Source organism: Schistocerca piceifrons, chromosome 8 (assembly GCF_021461385.2).
Source record: "Schistocerca piceifrons isolate TAMUIC-IGC-003096 chromosome 8, iqSchPice1.1, whole genome shotgun sequence".
NCBI lineage: Eukaryota > Metazoa > Arthropoda > Insecta > Orthoptera > Acrididae > Schistocerca > Schistocerca piceifrons.
This window is the reverse complement of record NC_060145.1, coordinates 480,277,796-480,298,108: the sequence shown is the minus strand read 5'-3', so window position 1 is coordinate 480,298,108 and position 20,313 is coordinate 480,277,796. Positions and strand designations below refer to the sequence as shown.

At 41.9% G+C, this 20,313-nt stretch overlaps 1 protein-coding gene and 1 non-coding gene across 2 annotated transcripts in view; both read right to left on the bottom strand.

The window, feature by feature from the left end:
• Positions 1-20,313, bottom strand: part of LOC124712473 (ubiquitin carboxyl-terminal hydrolase 32) — a 233,462-nt gene that overhangs the window by 147,887 nt on the left and 65,262 nt on the right. Inside the window, exons 8-9 of the mRNA XM_047242768.1 lie at positions 12,114-12,351; positions 4,294-4,426 (exon numbers count right to left, since the gene is read on the bottom strand). Coding sequence (XP_047098724.1) covers positions 4,294-4,426; positions 12,114-12,351 — 371 coding nt within the window. The remainder of the gene's footprint in view (positions 1-4,293; positions 4,427-12,113; positions 12,352-20,313) is intronic.
• Trnaa-agc lies at positions 15,241-15,313 on the bottom strand. The gene has a single exon. It is a non-coding gene; the product is annotated as a tRNA-Ala (tRNA).

Sequence of the window (20,313 nt, the reverse complement as noted above, 5' to 3'; positions counted from 1 at the left end):
AAAAAGTAAAAGTACCTGTTAAAACTCGCTAAAATGGAACATGCACCAGGCACAATAAAATTGATAATAAAATTGATAATAAAATTAAAACATCGTGGCTACTTCCCTTGTTGCAGCCGTGTCTTCCAAGGTGCATCTCCACATTTCTCTTCTTCCACAATGGATAAAATTGTATATTACAAACGCTATGTAGATGATACGCTGCTTCTTATTGATGGACAAGAAAAAGAAGTTGCAGAAATAGTAAATAAATTTAATCAGTTACATGGTAAAATTAAATTCACCGTGGAAGAAGAGAAAAATGGTGAACTGCAATTTCTCGACCTAATTATTGGGAAACGAAATGATAGGCATTTAGGAAAACAACCACAACTGATGTGTTGATACAAAATAATTCCTGCCATCCTAATAGCAAGAAATTTTCTGCTTTTAGATCTTTGATAGATAGAGCCTTTAGAGTTCCTATGAATGAAGAAGACAGAATGACTGAGCTGAGCATCATGAAACAACTAGCCAGAGCTAACGGATATCACCAAAACATTGTCAATAAATTAATACAACAGAAACAGCGCACGAATGCCAGAAAAAATACCGCAAATAATATTACGAGAGTCACAATACAATACCTCGGTGATATTTCGCAAAAAGTGGCTAACATTTTCAAACCTTTTAAAGTTGATACAGCTTTTCAGACCAATAATAGGCTGTGATTTAAACTAAGAAATAATTTACAGCAGGAAAGTGATAAATATGAGAGAGCTGGGGGTCTATAAAATTCAGTGTAACACGTGCAAGGCAACCTATGTAGGCCAAACTGGTAGGTCCTTTAAAGTACGTTACAAATAACATAGCGATGCTTTCCAGCTTAATAATTTTGAAAAGTCAGCTGTAGCCACACATATTTGGGAAACGGGACACCCCATGTTGGGAATAGATCAGGATCACGTTTTTTACATAGACAGGACAAAGGCAAAAAGCTGGATCTACTAGAACAACTGGAAATTACGATACATAGCGTGGTTAATCAGAACACACTGAATGAACAGCTAACTGGTGATACAAATAACTTTTTCAAACATTTCACTGGTTTCTTTTAGTAACTACATTTTTAGCAATTGGCAGGATACCATCATTTCATGAGGTCCTTGGAACATGTATACATTATCTGTTTGTATGGACATCTCTGTGATTTCCTTGTTTACTTGCGCGAGAGCTCGCTCGCGTTTCAGTGTCTTGTTTGGCTACGTGGTGTGTGGTATCAACGAAGACGCACGGGCGGTCTACGACGATAGAGGAGAGAGCCATGTGGTTAGATGTTGAACACCATAGGTGACACCATTTTAGAGTTTTTTATATTTTGACGACTATGTGGAGATGCACCTTGGAAGACACAGCTGCAACAAGGGAAGTAGCCACGATGTTTTTATTTTATTATCAATTTTATTGTGCCTGGTACATGTTCCATTTTAGCGAGTTATAACAGGTTCTTTTACTTTTTTTCTATTATTCTGATGATGGAAGCTTGACTTCCGAAACACGTCAATCTTAGTGTTTTACACTATAAACAAGTGGTTGAGCCGATATTTTTTTTAACATTGACATTCACAACCACGACCTCTGATCCAGTATGGATAAAATCAAAGCACACTTCAGTTGTATCAAGAGAAAGGATACAGAATGGCCTTAAGTACTTAGGTCCAGGGGACATAACTCAAAGAACTGCTGATGGACACATTTAAAAGTAGCAAAAAAGGCACCCCTGACAAATCCTCTTTCATCTGTGTTTTCCCTTGTCCTCACAACAGGTGAATCCCTCTCAACCTTTTATTTGAGTAACCTGATCCAAGGAAGCATTCCAAAAGCCGGATACAGTTTCTTCGACCTTTGAAAGTGTCTATCATCAGTACTTGAAACATGGAACATGGGTAATATCGTCCAGTAAATCTTGAGAACTGGTAATTGAGGTCACCTGTGTAACAATTCTACTACATTCATTAGGTGTCTCAAATAGGGATTGTGACAAATCAAGAGAGGTTACAAAGTGTGCTGAGACAGATAGATGGTCATTTCTTCTCTGCACCAAAAGTGAAGTGTCTTGTCAGATCGATGCACAAGACACTGAACTTTTATGGACATTTTCACTGCACTATAGAAAAACTGCACAGGCCACAGAAGCACACCCTGAATTGAACCTTTTGTTGCTCTACATCCGTACTGCTGGGCCTCATTCGGTGAAAAACATTCAGAATTCTTTCGTGTGCCGATATTTTCCTCATCGGCGTAGCCTCTCCCTCCAGCATGCTGTGATTTTATTGCAAGATGACTATGGACAATTGCATGTGCTTATTCCTAAAGTGCTGCAAAAAGATGTGTTGTGATTGCTGCACCAATGGCACTGGGGAATCGGACACACAAAATAGTTAAGCGTTTTGGCACTGTACTTCGCTGACAATGGATGCCCACATTGAACACATGATGTTACAGTATCACACTTGTGCTGAGAATCTGTTGGCCACGCCGCAAACATTTTCTGTTTGGCCAAAGTCTCAATTGCCATGACATACTGACTTTGCTGGTCCATTTCAGAACATTCGTTGTCTTATTATTGTGTACAATATTAGCAAATATTCATTTGCAGTGTCCATGAACTCTACTATGCCGTGTAGTATCATTCAGGCTTTGACACCTGTTTTTTGCCTGGAAGGTTTGTCTGATGTGTTGATCACAGACAACGGACCACACTTTACAGCAAGGACTTTCAACAGTTCTGTATAGCCAATGCCATCACTGACCTTACCAGTGCTCCATTTCATACCGAATCGAACAGACATGCTGAACGATTCCTGAGTACAATCATGCAACAGATGAACGATCTATGTACCTCCCACATGAGAGCCGGCATTGCTGCTCTTCCTCTCAATGAACTGCTTCCAGGCCTATGACAATCCAAACGCTGCTCCAGTTATTGCATACACCACAGTGCACGGAGCCTCCCATGCTCCACAAGTATTGCTTTCTGCCTAATGAATTCTTTTTAGAGTTTTTTAGATGTGCCAGGTGTTGGGAGAGCGGAACAATTCTTCAAAATTTGGGCACTTGAATGTACTTAATTCAAGGTCGTGCTGGGTTCGTGAACTCCCATCGGAACCAGATTCATGCTGCTCACTTGCGAGATTCTTCTGCAGATTTTCTGTCCTCAGATTCACATCCTACTGTGATCATGCGGCTGGTGCAGCCACACTTGAATGCCTCTTCAGCAATGCTTGCAGAACCGATGTGGCTAGACCCATTGCCTTCACTGCCGCAGCAGCTCAACTTTCTGCCAGCCACCGCAGACCAGGTGCCATGTCACTGTTGCCGCCGTCCTCTCCATTTTTCATCAGACTGGCTCAGGAAGAGGATGGGCACCCTGTCGGGAGTTTTCTGACTAACGTTCCCCTAAGAGCACAGGACGAATGTCAGGGAAGGGCATGGCCAGAGACTCAGCGTCCGTCCCAGTTGTGGCTCCCAGCACCTCGTGCCACCCAGTTTCCTGCCCACCCATCCCTACCCATTGTCAAAAGATGGCTCCCTACCGGACAATGGCGTGGTGTTTTCAGGGGGAAGAACATTCAGTCCAAACACATCAACTGCACGCTGACCAGCACAGTGCTTTGAAATGGGATCAAGAAGGCGCTGACCCGTGCGCCAATTGAAAGAGCAGGCAGTCCGCATTTCCAGGAAGACAGAATTCAGTGTCCCTGCCAATGCTGATTTAACCAGCTGCCCATTGCTGGTCAGCCCAGTTTAGTCACAGACTTTGAGAGCATCAGTACTGATTAAGAGGAAGACTTTACTTAGCCTGCATTCTGGAGTAGTAATACATAGTAAAGTAATTGCATGGAGGAGGCAAAGGAAGCACATGAATAAATAAGTTAAGTTCCTTTTCCTCTTAGAAATAAAGTTTTCTATTAACTGGGAAGTGTTATGTACTTATAATTTTGGATTTCTCCCACTGACCATTGTAACTTTTCTCCTTTCTTCTTTTTTTGTGCTGACTACCACAGTAACCTACACAACATTTACTTCTTCTGATCTTATGAGCACCTCATCATAATGTGAGTCAAGCTTACACACATTTCCTCACTAAATATGAGTTATGACCATTTCCTTATTGCGTCACCGCTAAAATTTAAAACAAGGTTTCATCGGATTGTTCTCTGTGCCTTAAGGTATTGGATAAACTCAGTTCTGATTAAGACTGCATCTTTAAACCAACTAGATGAAAACATTTAAAAAGAAGAACAGACTGACCTTGTAGGCCGGAGTTGACACAAGGTTTGTGTTGTCAATCGGCCCCGGTGGAGATGGAGAACCGCCGAAGGAGCTTGTCGCCTTTCGTGGCTGACGAGGTGACTGACTCGGGCTGGATGCGACACTTGATGATCTGTATTGGACAGAGAAACATGCACAATAGAAAGCATTGCATGTGAGAGCATAAACTCCACTCCATACAACATCTACTACTCTGTCACTCGTGTACTTCACTATACACAAATCTCAACATTGCAGTTAATTATTGTAATGATTACGCGGATAACATCTAGTTTAGAAATAGCTTCACATGAAACGCTTAAAAATAGGTCAAGGTAAAAGCTCTGCTCCCCTTCCTTCTCCCTCATTTAGCTGCTGGTAAAATAGCATTTTGCTCAAAATTTAGTACATAAATCCCAGTGAAGATACATAGCACAAGTTATTTGACGACAGGATGACACGATAAGAGCAACCAACCTGTGCCAATAAGCTTTACTAAACATTGAGCCTTCTGAAATAAGTACTGGCCAGCAATTCTGTCTCACACTTATTAGTTTTCTTGATACCTTTTTCCTTCAATGCTGTTAACAGAGTAGTATACAATACAATTACCATAGATTATGTTACCGAAGTCAGCATTTCATAATCATGTATAAGAAATGTTTTCAATAGCTGTAATTTAATTACAAATTGTGAAAAGTTTCCTACACCGCAAATCAAATGATTTCATATATACGTAATAGCATAATAAAACTACAACTCTGGCCATTTGGTCCACATATATATTTTTTTCTTTTTATTCAAGAGTCATCTTATTTTCTTTTATTTGGTTCTATTTCCTATTTCAACAATATTAAGTTCTATCTGCACATCCAGTTTTAAACAAATACAGTCTCATTAAGCCTGTCACAGACCTCGGGAATTTCATTTCAATGTTTGTCACCAAGTCTGAGCTACGCAGCAAAATTAGCACAAGCATTACTTCATAAAATCTCATTCTTATCTGTTTCCTTAATTTCGTAGGGAATACGAGAAGAAATGTGACACAGTTATGGCAAAATCCTGTTGGGGAAATGTAGAGGAATTGTATTTGAACATGGTCAAGCAACCGTTCTGTTACTACTGTCGAATATCTTATCTAGGGATTGCGAGAAAACATAAGTGGGATTAGTGGACACACAGAGGCAACAATCACATGATTTCATTTATTTTTCCCTCTCTCTGCACACAAATGCAACAGGAAGGGAAACTGATGATAATGGTATGAGGTGCCCTTGCTGTGCACTGTACAGTGGCTTGTAAAGTATTAACATAGATGTAGATTACTTCTACCTGAATACACATCACAAAATGACCATCACCACAAAAACAGGAACTATCTCATATTAAGGGTTACCAACAGTAATTCTATGTGATCACTGATTAAGAATACAACAGGATATAAGGGAAATGGTACAGGAAGGAAGGGAGATTAAGAGCTTAGCATCCTATAGACAGCAAGGAGAAATTGGCTGCGCGTTTCTGAAACCATCTAGCCATTTGCCTGGAGGGATTTAGGAAAATCACGGAAAAATCTAAGTCTGGATGGACAGAAGGGGAACTAAACAGTCGTCTTCCTGAATGCAAGAAAGTAATAGAAGTAACACAGGTAGCTTTTTCTAGTACACTGCACAGCACCTTGCGGATTACAGATCCAGATGTAGAAAAAAAATCGACTTCACCTGGTCTTCCTTTACCTCAACCTCATTCAACATCGACCTCCACACCTCTGTCAACATTAAACTCACCAACCACCAAAGTACCTGCATTTTGACAGCTGCCATCCCTTCCACACCAAAAAATCTATACCATACAGCCGAGCCACCTGTGGACAATGTATCTGTGACAAACAAGAATTCCCTTGTCCAGTATGCTGGAGGCCTCACAAAAAGTCTTCAAAGAGAGGCAATATTCTCCACACCTAGTCCACAAAAAGGTTTCCCTTGCTACACTGCCGCACACTGACAATCCTCCATCACCAGCAAGAATCAGCCACATAGGAGTGCAGCCCTCTTCACCCAATATCATCCTCAACTGAAGCAACTAAACAATATCCTTCACCACAACTTTAATTCTCTCTCATTCTCCCTTAAATGAGAGGCACCATACCCAAGATCCTTTCCACCCCTGCTAAAGTGGTGTTCCAGTGCCCACCTAATCTATGCCCGTGCTACTCCTACTCCCAACACATCGCCACAGGGATCATATACCTGTGGAAGACCCAGGTGCAACACCTACCCAGTCCACCCACCCAGCACCACCTACTCTAGTCCTGTCACAGGCTTACCCTACCCCATCAGCAGCCAGGTCACCTGTCAAAGCAGCCTTGTCATATACCAGCTTTGCTGCAAACACTGTACAGCTTTTTATGTCACTTGATTATCAACCAGCTGCCCACCAGGATGAATGACCACCACCAATTACCACCCAATGGTTCAACATGCAGGTGAGCACAACATGCTCAATTTCAACAGCTACTTCAATAGTTGCCACCTGTATCCTCCCCTCCATCACCAGCTTCTCCAAACTATGCAAGATGGGAGTCATCCTTACAACACATCCCCCCATTACCATAACTGTCCCATTTCAGTCTCAGGTAAGCCACTGTCCCCACATCTCCCACTTGTCAGTTTCCACTTTCTCTGCCCCATCACCCCCTAGAAACACACACCTCCCAATGCTCCCTTCAGCGTGTGCCACTCCTCACTGCCCCCTACAATTGTACATTGCATGTGGAAGACATATTTGTACCCTTCCCTCCAGAATTCCTTGCCTGCAAACCAGCTCCCCCTCTTTTCCACTAGTCACTCACCCCCACTCCCTCTACACATCTCTCACCTCTCTTCCCCTATGTCTATCCACCTGGCATTACCCCCACCACAACCAGTCCATCTGCTGCTGTATTTGGCACCATATAGGGACATAGGGGTGTGTGTGTGTGTGTGTGTGTGTGTGTGTGTGTGTGTGTGTGTAAGTGTACTTGCTTAATACATGTATTATCCTGAGTTCTTTGTGTTCAGACTGGATACTTGTTCTAGAAGTCGTCCTACTTTTTTTGATATTGAGGAATAATTATATACTGCTGGAATTACTATGTACTGCTTCTGACTGAAAGATCAGTGTGCATACAAAGTCATTTTGTCCACTGGACAAAAATTATTAGCAATCACGTTGCAAAATGACTACTTATCTCCATATAACAATTAAAATCAGTTCAAAGAGTGTTCACTGTGTGTTAATATCTCACTGACATTTACTTATGTACTGGAAGAACTGGGGTAGATTTACTATCAAATACTGTTGCATTCTCATTAGATTAAGGCTTCTGAGACTTCACACACACACACACACACACACACACACACACACACACACACACACACACACACACACACACACACACTTTTCTCTTATGAAATCTCAAGCTACATTCTTCTCAGATCTGCAACCTGCTCTCAATTTTGTTCTCCACTTTCTGATAGCCATGAATCCTATTGAACATATAACAGCAACAAGTTTTAACTGATAATTGAAATAATGTAGGCAACACAAATTTTTTGTCAGTGCACCATTATACCGAGCAAAGTCTTATACAAAATGTGAGTACACGTCTGGCTTGTGTCGACTTACTACGACTGCTACCAGAACAACAAGAGAGTCAACTCACTCCCTCCAACCAACCATGACAAAAGTGAGTAGGCAGGAGAGACATACTTGCTCTAGTGACCATGTAACTGATATAAAAAGACACATGAACAAAACAATAAAAGGGTAACCTCTACACAGAAACCATGAAACTAAACATATTGTGTTGCATCACAGCCAGGTAAACTCTGACAAGAATCAGTGTCAGGAGAACTGACATCAGGCTGTGCAGAAACAACGAAAGCCGATGCTTCTGTTGCTCCATACTTATATTTCCTCAAACAAACCATCTCTTTGGTGCAGTTTTTGAGCAATCTGAGTGATCCAAAAACCACCTCCTGCATACATACTTCAGCAAGATGGGGCAACACATAACAGTGAAGTGTGCACCACATTTTCTTAACAATTACTACACAAACCTTGCATGGTAGCTGAGAATGATTTAATTTCAAACTTGGCTTAAAGTGCAACACTGTCATTTGCGCAATGTACTGAAGGAGGTCACAATACTACAAACCTGTAATGCGTTTATCCAAAGGTACATCAGCTCCAAGTTTTTGCTGTGTAATATTGACCAACATTGTACAACACTGCCCAGCACCAAGGTTCACATGCAACTGAACCATAGCCCAATGTTGTTGATGCAATACACTAATCCAGAGTTGAATAACAAATAACATTTCATCTGACAATTTTAAGACAACACCAGTTCAACACACACACACACACACACACACACACACACACACACACACACACACACACACACAACAGCAGACAACTCAGTTTCAATTATGGCAGTGCACTGGGATACCCCCTTCGCACAGTCTGTGACACTTCTCAAACACTGCACAAGTTAAACTGTTAATGACATCGAAGTATCATCCTGTCAGCCTCCATGCTCATTTTTATCAAACAATACATCCTTACATTTCTGTCAACATATCAAACCACAACCAACCATTTGTTAGCTAGTCTAATCCCTATGCACCGATGATATTACACATTTAATCAGCACTAACTGCACACCCCAGCCCCAGCATAACACCTCAACAACTGTTTATCTGTTTCCTTAGAGTCTTTCGCAGTATATGCTTCAACAAAATCTTCGATTTACAAGCCACATCGCTTCAAACAAAACACTTCAGCTTTTGCTAGCTGTCTCTGCCATCATAATAAGGAGATACAATCACTGACTGCTGGGTCTGGCGTGGTGTTATGCATATATAGATGCAATGGTCTTCCAGAGATGGCCAGAGTGGAAGGCAAGTCAGGAAGCTCCTAGGAGCTCTGTCCCACCACAGGACTGAGTGACTTCATATGGCATGCGTGGCCAGCACCAAGTTTGAAACTGATGCTCCACATTCCTAGAAACAAGAAGCCTTCGTCTTTGTTTTCGCTCAATGTCCAAACCCCAGACCAATGCCCTACTAAATGCCCACCACTTTAACACATCCTGCATGACTGAATTTGGGAGTGGGGCAAAAGGTGAGGCCTTTGGAAAGGACCAATACTTCTGTGGGGCTAAGGCTTTTGGAAGAAAGATACACGACTGTGTTTCTGGTCTGTTTAGCTTCTGGATTCTGTATGGTGATGGGAGTGAGCTTCCGATGGTAGGTAGGTGTGCGAGGCAGGGTTTGTTAGCTACGAGAGGATATGGGGGAGGTTTAAAGGTTGCTGCAGAGGTGGTGTATAGTGGATAGTGGTAGTCCATGACAGAAGTAGGAAGTGAACAGGGTGGAAAGTTTTATTAGGTGGTGGTGTGCATGCTCTAGTTCCTGGTGAATAAAAGTTTCGATATGTGACATGGGATCCAAACATTTGTAATTACATAGTAATCCACCACCTAAAAACTGATCCCAACCACATAATTCTAGCTGCTGACAAATGCACCATCACTGTTGTTTTGAACCACAAGGGTTACCTGGCAGAAGGATTCGGCCAACTATCAGATTCATCCACTTACAAAACCCTGCCACAGTGACCCGTTTCCAGAAATCCAGCAGGATCTCCAGTCTCTCCTCAAATCCTCAGGCTCATCCCAGAACCTCTCCCCACAGGCCATCACTCTCCTCACCCCTACCATTTCTCACACCCCTGCCTTCCACATGCTTCCTAAAACCTATGAACCCAACAACCAAGGAAGCACCTTTGTGGCTGGTTACTGTGTCTCAACTGACAGAATCTCTGCTCTCAGACTAACACCTTCAACCCATTATCCACAAACTACCCTTTTATATGAACAATACCAACCATGTCCTCCACTGACTCTCCCCAGTTCCTGTTCCTTTCCCAAGTCATGCCCTACTCATCACTATTGACGCCAGCTCCCTTTACACTGGCAGCCCTGATGTCCAGGGCCTTACCCCTATCTTTCTCTATGCCCGATGGATTCCAAACCTACAACCTCCTTCTCAGTCGCCACGACCAATTATATCCTCATCCACAATTACTTCTCCTTTGAAGGCATCACCTACAAACAAATCCAGGGCATGGCTACGGCAACCACATGGCATCATCCTGTGCCTACCTATTCATGGGCCATCAAGAGGAATACTTTCTAAAGACACAGAATCGCAAACCCGTCATCTAGTTCAGATTCAATGATATCTTAGTGATATTGATCGAGGGTGAGGACACCCTAGCCACATTCCTCCAGAACCTCAACAACTTCTCACCCATTCACTTCAGCCGGTCCTACTCAACCCAAAAGGCCACCTTCCTCAATGTTGACATCCACCTCATCAAAGATGGCTACATCAGTACCTCCATCCATATCAAACGAACATTCCACCAGCAATAGCTTCACTTTGCCAGTTGCTACCCATTCCATACCCTCCCAGCCTGGTACAAAAACAAATCTCCCATGCCTTTTTTCTCCAGTCACCCACCACTCCACAAAACCTACCGTCCGACCACAGGGGAGCATTCCCCTTGTGACTCAGTACCACCCAGAGCTGGAGCAACTGAATAACTTTCTCTGCTAGGATTTCAACCACAAGTCATCATGCCTTGAAATGATGAATATCTTAGCCACTATTTTTCCCAACCCTCCCACAGTGATATTCCACTGCCCATCAAACCTACACAAATCCTTGTCCATCTCTGCAGAGCTCCTGCTCCCAACCCCTTGGCTGCATGCTCAAATTCCTGTAATAGACATAGATGCAAGACCTGTCCCATATACTCTCTCTCCACCACCTATTCCAGTCTGGTCACGAGCATCACCTATCCCATCAAAAGCAGGGCTACCTGCGAAACCAGGCACATGATCTCCAAGCTGCGCTGCAACCACTGTGCTGCAGTCTACATGGGCATGACAACCAACAAGCTGTCTGTCCGCAAGAATGGTCCATGACAAACTGTAGCCAATAAATAGATGGACCACCCCGTCGCTGAACAAGAGGAATGACTTTCTTTGTTTTAATGACTGTTTCACAGTCTGTGCCATTTGGACCCTTCCCACCAACACCAGCTTTCCCCAACTGCAGAGGTGGGAACTCTTCCAGCAATGTATCATACATTCCCGTAAGCGTCCTCGCCTCAACCTTTGTTAGTCTTTGTCCTTTGTCATCTAGCCCCTTCCCTGTTCCCATTCCAACTCTAAACAGCTCTCTATTTTCTTACCCCCACCACCCGGCTGCTTCTCCCACCACGTCCTGCTGCTCACAGTCTGTCTTCACCAGCCAGAGACTGTGGTCATGTGTGTACCTATCTGTGGCTCATCATCTCTGCCACAGGGTGAGTAGCAACTATCCTTTTGGTAATATTGTCACTTTCCACCCTAGATTTTCCATTGTTTGATATTCTGAATACAAGGTTTAAATAATGAGGAAAGTGTCTCAGTATAGGATACACTAAACGTTGATACATACTCAAAATGTGCTACTCGCTCTATTAATGTTTTTGCAGAAAGCAGAAGGCTGTTTTCAACAAATATGGGAATGGTAATACAGCTGAAAATGAGAGTTTTGTTGAAAAAAGTTACATATTTTCCCACAACTGTGTCTTATTTTGCAATAACAATGTCTTCCACATCACAGTAAAAATAAACACCATGTTCTTGCACTACAAATAAGCAAGAACTGTAAGACACAGAGGAAACTGAAAGAAAAGTACACATAGTTCACATGTACCTGGATGTTTCTTGTGCTGCTAGGGAAGTTGTGGACAGCCTTGTAGAATTAAGAGAATCTGTTGCTTCAGTGGTGGCATCGACAGCATCTTCAATCAACTGTTGGTTTGATCGTCGTCCTGATAAACGGCCTGTACTGACACCTCTCCTCAAACTTCCTGAATTGCTGCTGTTTGGACTCTCACCACTTGGCTGTGGACAAACATCAAAGATAGTTTCCAGTATCCCACATACTTCCCCTGCAAAACAGCAAGAGTCATTTATGTATCTGAAACATTGACAAGCTCCACATACATAACCTGCTCAAAAGACTCAAAATACATTTAAAAATCATATATGGAAAAACATTCTCAAATAGTTTTTATACACATCATGAACCATGGACTTTGCAGTGGTAAGATGACTTATAAGCCTCTGTGAAAAAGACAGCTATACCATAGGTGCAACCACAATGTAATGCTGTCTGTGGAGAGACCAGATTAACCTGTGGTTACTGAAGAGGGACAGCAGCCTTTCCTGTAGCTGTAGGCCAACAGTCTGGGTGACTGACTGATTTGGCCTTGTGCAGTTCCAGGAAGAAGAGAACTTCTGCTCAAGCGAGTGCAGGGATACAAATAAAGATAATGGAAAAATAAGTCTAGTAATAAATACGAATATAGGAATGTGGGTAAGCCATTATGATCAGCATTATCATAGCCAAGACAGATATGAAGCAAACACCCACCAGGTAGTACAAGTTCATAGTCCTATTACCTCCAAAGATCATGAAAAGATTGAAAAAAATTATGACAAGATAAAACATATTATTCAGTTACTTAAGAGAGATGAAAATGTAATTCTGACAGGGGACATAAATTTACATCAAAAAAAGGAAGAGAAGAAAAAAAAATAGTTGGCAATCATGGAATAGGGGAAAAGGAATGAAAGGGAAAGCTGCCTGTCGTATTATGCAAGGGTAATAATTTAATCACTGCTCACACTTTATTTAATATTAACAAATTGGGACCCTTACAAGGTAGGACTGATTGAAGAGAGCGAGAAGATCTAACAAAGCCTGTTGTGTTTCATCACTGGATCATTTGGTCTGCACGAGAGTATTACAGCGTTGCTCAACAAGCTCCAGTGGCAGAGACTGTTACACGAGAGCCTGGTTGTCTGGTTGGTTTGGGGGAGGGGAGCAACTGCAAGGTCATCAGTCCCATCGGATTAGGGAAGCATGGGGAAGGAAATCGGCTATGCCCTTCACAGGAATCATCCCAGCACTTGCCTAAAGCAAGTTAGGAAAATCACGGAAACCCTAAGTCAGAATGGCTGGACGTGGGTCTCAACTGTCGTACTCCTGAATGTAAATCCAGTGTGCTAACTACTGTGCCATCTTGCTTGGCACAAGAGAGGCATTGTGCATCATAAAGAAGTTTAAAATGGAAATTAAGAGAGTACTTTCCGGAAAGAGTCTCTCAACATATTTCTTCATCCCATATACATCTCACGAAATGACCACGATGAGGAAATTAAGAGAAATTAAGAGCTAATACAGAGGCTTACGAACAATCATTCTTCCCAAGTGTGATTTGTGAGTGGAACAGGAAAGGGAGGAACAGCAAGTAGTGCCAGAAGTATGCTCTTGGCCACACACTGTCAGGTGGCTTGTGGAGTATGATGTAGCTGTAGATACAATGAAAAGACAGACATTTCATAATCAGATTTTTAACTGCAAAATATTTCCAAGGGCAGATGTAGACTCCCACCATAATTTATTGGCTATGAATCACAGATTAAAATAGAAGAAAAGTAGGAAATTAGAGAGATGAAAGCTGTATAAATTGAAAGAACCAGAGGTTGTTGAAACTTTCAAAGATGGAGTTAAGCTACTGCTGAGTAAAATAGGTAAATCATTAATTGAAAATCTCATATAAAGATGTGAAACAAATACTATCAAAGAGATAGAGGGACTGGCCAGTACTTACTTCAGCTCAGTACAGCTGATAGATAACACAAAACAGAAAATTTACATTCCTAGCTTTCGGAACTTTGTTCCTTCATCAGGGAGGAGAGAGGGGGAAAAAAGGGAAGAAGGGAAAGTGGATTTAGTTACTCACAACCCAGGTTATGAAGAAACAGGTAAAGGTAAACAGCGAAGGTAGCAAGGATGGAGGCATGGTCATCAGAATATCTTTGGCTTCCCTCTGACAACCATGCCTCCATCCTTGCTACCCTCCCTGTTTACCTTTCCCTGTTGCTTCATAACCTGGGTTGTGAGTAACTAAATCCACTTTCCCTTCTTCCCTTTTTTCCCCTCTCTCCTCCCTGATGAAGGAACAAAGTTCCGAAAGCTGGGAATGTAAATTTTCTGTTCTGTTTTGTGTTATCTATTGGCTGTACTGAGCTAAGTACTGGCCAGCCCCTCTATCTCTTTTGTAGTATTTGTTTCACATCTAAAATAGGTAAATGAAATACAATAGAAGATGAATGGTACCTTTGAGAAATGAAAGAGTGAAGGCAGCAGGCAAAATGTCAAGGCTGAGTAAAACACACAAGATACTGAATTTAATTCATGAAAGGAGAAAATATAAAAATGCAACAAATGAAGCAGGCAAAATGGAATACAGATGCCTTAAAAATGAGATTGACAGGAACTGCAAAATTGTAGCAAGTATGGCTAGAGCACGAATGCAAGGCTGTAGAAGCATGCATGACTAGGAGGAAAACTGAAAAGATCATATGAGAAAAGAGAGGAAACTGCATGAGTATTAAGGGCATAGATTGCAAATGAGCAATAAGCAAAGATGAGAAAGCTGAAAGGTGGGAAACATACATAAAAGGACTCTAAAAATGGGAAAAAATTGTTGAAAATATTATAGATAGGGAAGTGGAGGTAAATAAATATGAGGTGGAACATATGACACTGTGAATATAATTTGACAAAGTGGTGAAAGACCCATATCAAAGCAAAGTTCTGGAGTAGATCACATTCCCTCAGAATCATTGAGATCATTGGGATATCCAAACAAGACTAAACTAATCCACATGGTGAGGAAGATATAATACATGACAATAAAATTGCTCTCAGGTTTCAAGAAAAACACAATAATTTCATGATGAAAGCAGACGAAATGAATTAAAATTTGTGCTGCGGCCGGGACTCGAACCCGGGTCTTCTTGCTTGCTAGGCAGAAATGCTAACCATTACACCACCGCAGTACAAAGGTCAACATTGCTGCATGAACTACCTAAGCTGAGTGCCCTCCCCAACACAAATTTCAATTCATTTTTCCCTTACATACTGTCACTACTGCCAGGGTTCTCCAATACTGACAAGGATTCCAGCACTGGACGTGATGGGACGTCCTTGTACATTGGTGATCTCACAGATCTTATAATTAAATGTTTCCCTGAGACATTTAAGTCTCTTTTTATTATCTATGATAATGATCGAAGCAGACAAAATGAATTAAAATTAGCTGGATGCTGAAAGGAAGGATACCAAGCATGAAGATACGTATAATGGCTATCCAGAAGTAGACTTTCAGGCTATGATTAAAATACTGGAACAGTTAGTCCAAATGTGTTAAAAAGATCTTAGAACTTGACCTTTGTATTACTTCTCTCCACAATCACTATTGAGATTTAAGCATTTAACTTAGCTCACAGCAAGCTGCTGATTTTCTTCTGCACAAATTTCTGCTGTCAGATTCCGACACAATAGATGAGCAATTTAACCTTTTGCCAAAAATGTTGTTACAACATTATGAATCCAGTTTTTTTTCATATTTGGGACATGTGCAATGGAAGTTGAGAAAAAAGTGCCCAACATCTAGGATAAAATCTTGTTACAGGAAGACACAGCTTTATTTAATGCAAAGGACAATGTCCAATTAAGACTTAAAATGCACTATTTCCAAAATTCATCCATTAATCATCAAAATGACAAAAACTGTAACTGCATACAATTGACAAAAAATTTGAATTCCGAGAATTAGGCAAGGTCCATCTGGAGTATTATTACACACGAAGTGAATCAACTCAGCAAGGCAAGTGATACTGAACTCCCAGACGCCAGTACCGGTGAGACAGATGATACGAAATTAAAATCAATGGCTACTAAATTATTCGTAACAGTAGCTGAAACCGGGGACAAAAAAAATCATCCATTGAAAGCAGCTTCGATAAATTTACTTAGGCATATAACGTACACTCCACCACCAGGCACAAATTTTGCTGACTAAGCTGTTACAGAGGCTATAAAAATTATGACATTAAAAGGTAGAAACTCTTCTGGTTACGATGATATCCAAGTCAAAGTACTGAAATCATTTGCGAACTTTCTAGTGCCACTCAAGTTACCTTCGTAATCAGTCGATGCGTCATGGAGTATTTTCTAAAAGACGGAAGCATGCAGTAGTAACATCAAGGTACTAAAGTGGAGATAAGTAACTGATGTTTTAATTATTGACTGATCTCACTTCTTCCTCTTTTCTGAAAAATTTTTATGCCACACATAGCTCATGTGGAAAAATTACTGTTGTGCTATCCCTTTCCCACCCCCTCCAGAGTGATGATTCCAGTTTATGTGACTTGCATTCCAGTCCAAGCTGCCAGAAATGGTGGGCATACGTGTTTAAGGTGTGGTCACTTGTGTGAATGAATATGTGTGTGTTTTGTTTTCTGAAGAAGGCTTTGGCTGAAAGCTAATGTGTAAGTGTCTTTTCATTGTGCCTATCTACAACTCAACATCTCATTTTTACAGTACATAGCAATCTATCTTTTCCTTATACTGTTGATATACTAATGAAATAACAACATTATGAAATGGGTAGATTGTTACTCACCATGTACAGGAGGCACTGAGTTGCAGACAGTCATAACAAAGAGACTGCTAGACATTTGTTGTTATTCCAACCAGTACTTTCCATTGTTTGATACTAAAGGATTACAATTTTAAGAATAAATGGACAATATTTATTTCACAAGCAGTGTCAATCCACTGTTCTGACAGTTCTTTTTTCCAAAATCCAAAACCAAACTGCCAAATGGACTTTCACAATACAGAAGTCTGAGGATGCACCACTCAAGATGGCTTCACCCACCATAAGCTGTTACCAAATATTGTACAGTGCAAGTAATTTTATTCCAAATGTATACTATCGGTGAAAAGTCAGGAGCTGCTATGATTTGCAAGCTGTCATTTAAAATTTACAAATTAATGAAATGTTTGAGTTCAGCATCTAGCCAACATCAAGCTCATTCAAGATTGTGAACCAACTGAGATGGATAACACAGAAATGATCACATAGGTAAACCAGGTGGCACACTTTGGTTCTTTCACATGCTACAAAGAAAACTGCTAACAAACCACTTCTGTGCCCAATCCTAGAATGTTGCTGAAATGTGTAGGATCCATCCATACTAACATTGCATATGTGGAAGTAACTCTCTCTCTGCTACATTTTCATGACTAAAGCCATGAACTGGTTTAGGTGAAATTTGGTATAGAGATAGCATCAACCATGAGGGAGAACACTGACTACTTTAGAAAGCTGCATTATTTTTCTGAGTATTATTAATATTTTTAAATGTGAGTGGGATGCAACTGACGATTGCACAGAGTCGGCAACTGAATGTTTATAGATAATTCCACGACAGTGTGAATCCAATAATTACTCATGTGCATGGTTTCTTAAATTTTAGAAGAACTTATTACACCATCTGCTGACTGGACAATTTTTATGGTTAAACTGTGTGGAGGTACATCAATAAAATATAATGGTAAGCTCAAGAACCGTATTTAAAACTATTACGTTGGGAGAGCCTTAATTGACTGACAAATTAACTGGGGGTGGGTTATGGGACAAAACAGTGAGGTCACCAGCCCGCAATTCCGAAGGTGCTTGTGGAAGAGAGAGGGTGCCCTTAAAGTGGACAGATTCAAAGTTGCTTGTGGAAGAGAGAGGGTGCCCTTAAAGTGGACAGATTCAGTCAGAGGAGTCAATCTATAAAATGATGAATTCAAAACACACACAGTAGAAGGCATAAATGGGTAGCCCAAATCTAAACACCGGAAAAATAGAGGAGTAAAAGAGTGGTCTTCCCATGGGGGAGTGATCATGGGCCCCCAAACGAGAAAATGCGAAGAGAGATCCCAAGCACAACCACCACGCCCCTGAAAATAAACACCACTTTCATGGAGGAAACTGAGGACCAGTTCAATCATCCATGAATTGTCTGCTAATAGTAAAATCAAGGAATCTGGAGGACTATACTTTGTATGAATGGCCAAAATAGGGGATATTCCACCAATGTATGGGACACAGTCAGACTGCCTCCACAACCACATTGATTGTGTGAAGTTTATTACTGAGAGCAGTAGTGCACCAGATGTCATTCCACTTTTCGGCAAAAGGAGATTTGACGTAGATCCACAAATCCGCAGCTGGACTCATGAAAGGGATTGGAAGTAACTATCTGCTTCTTTAGTCAAATGGTCAGCCAGTTTATTCCCTGGGATGCCCACACAACTTGGCACCCAGAGTAATTAATACAACTGAGTAAACAGCAGACAGCAGGGACAGAGAGAAGCTCATGGATAGCAGAGACCAAAGCGTGAAAAGAGTGGCACTGATCAATAGCCTGCAGGCTACTCAATGAGTTGGCACATATTAAAACACTGTGGAGGGAAGCCTGAGTAAGAAAATGGAGGGGGCCTGTTTATGGCTAGCAGCTCTGCTGTGAACACAGTACATGATCCAAGCAATAAATTGTGTTCTAAGCCAGTAGGAGATGTGAAAAATATCCCACCTTATCTACCATCTTACAACAATCAGTGTAGAAGATGGTAGCACCCTGGAACTCTGCAAGGATGGAATGTACAAGATGCAACAAGACTATAATGGGGACAGATACTGTAAGTCCCTGGAATAGGTCCTTCCTAATCCGTGGTCTAGGCATCATCCAGGGGTGGCGGGGGAGGGGGGGGGGGGGGGGGGGGGAGAGGGGCATTCCATTGAACGGAGGGTGGTTGGTTGATCATAGCACCAAACGGGTGACCATGAAATAAAATTTAGTGAGACGAGCGTGCTAGCTAAGACATCGCATTATTATGCACGTATGTATAGAGAGGCTGTAGAGATTTTTAAACACCACAATAATTTTAACAGGAAAGAAGAAGGCTTGAAGTTAGATAAGATATGGCGATCGACTTTGTACCAAAGATGTGACAATCAATTACCTTCGATCGAGAGTAATGACGCCAGCCAGAGGAGGAGGAGGAGATTAGTGTTTAACGTCCCGTCGACAACGAGGTCATTAGAGACTGAGCACAAGCTCGGATTAGGGAAGGACGGGGAAGGAAATCGGCCGTGCCCTTTCAGAGGAACCATCCCGGCATTTGCCTGAAGCGATTTAGGGAAATCACGGAAAACCTAAATCAGGATGGCCGGAGACGGGATTGAACCGTCGTCCTCCCGAATGCGAGTCCAGTGTGCTAACCACTGCGCCACCTCGCTCGGTTGACGCCAGCCAGAGATAGTTTTACTGTTGGCAACACGTGACGAGTGGTGGCGCCCTCTACGTGCTCTATATAAACAGGACCTCCACGGCCTATCAGCCAGTCCTAGACTCGCCTCAGATGATGTTGCCCGCAGCTGGCAACGAAACATCAGGGAGAAGTATTTCTACCATTGGACCACGGCCTCTTAGCCCGGAAGTTTTAATTACTGGTGGTTGGTTGGTTTGTGGGGATTTAAGGGACAAGCACTGAGTGGAGGTGGAGATCCTGAGAGACAGAAGTGAGACCCATTTCAATCAGAAATCCCTCCTGTGGGCGGTTATCAGGAGGGAGACATCACTCATTTGGAAAGAGGACTAGGTGCGCAAGATGATCAGAGAATTGGCGAATGGTGATTGAGTAAGAAACCAGGAGTTGGCTCCATCACATTTGTACAGGGGGAATCCACACTTCTGCAAGGAGATTGAAAATGTAACTAGTGTGAAAGACACTATGGTGAACAGGGTCATGTTTTTTCAGAGTGGAAGGAATCACTGAGCCATAAACCTATCATACTCTAATCTGGACAAGACCAGAGCATGGTGAAGATGGAGAAGAGTAGCATAGTCTGCATCCCAAGATGTGTAGACCAGGCGGCAGAGAGCATTAAGCTTCTGCATGCATGTCATCTTCAGATGGCAAATATGAGGAGCGCAGC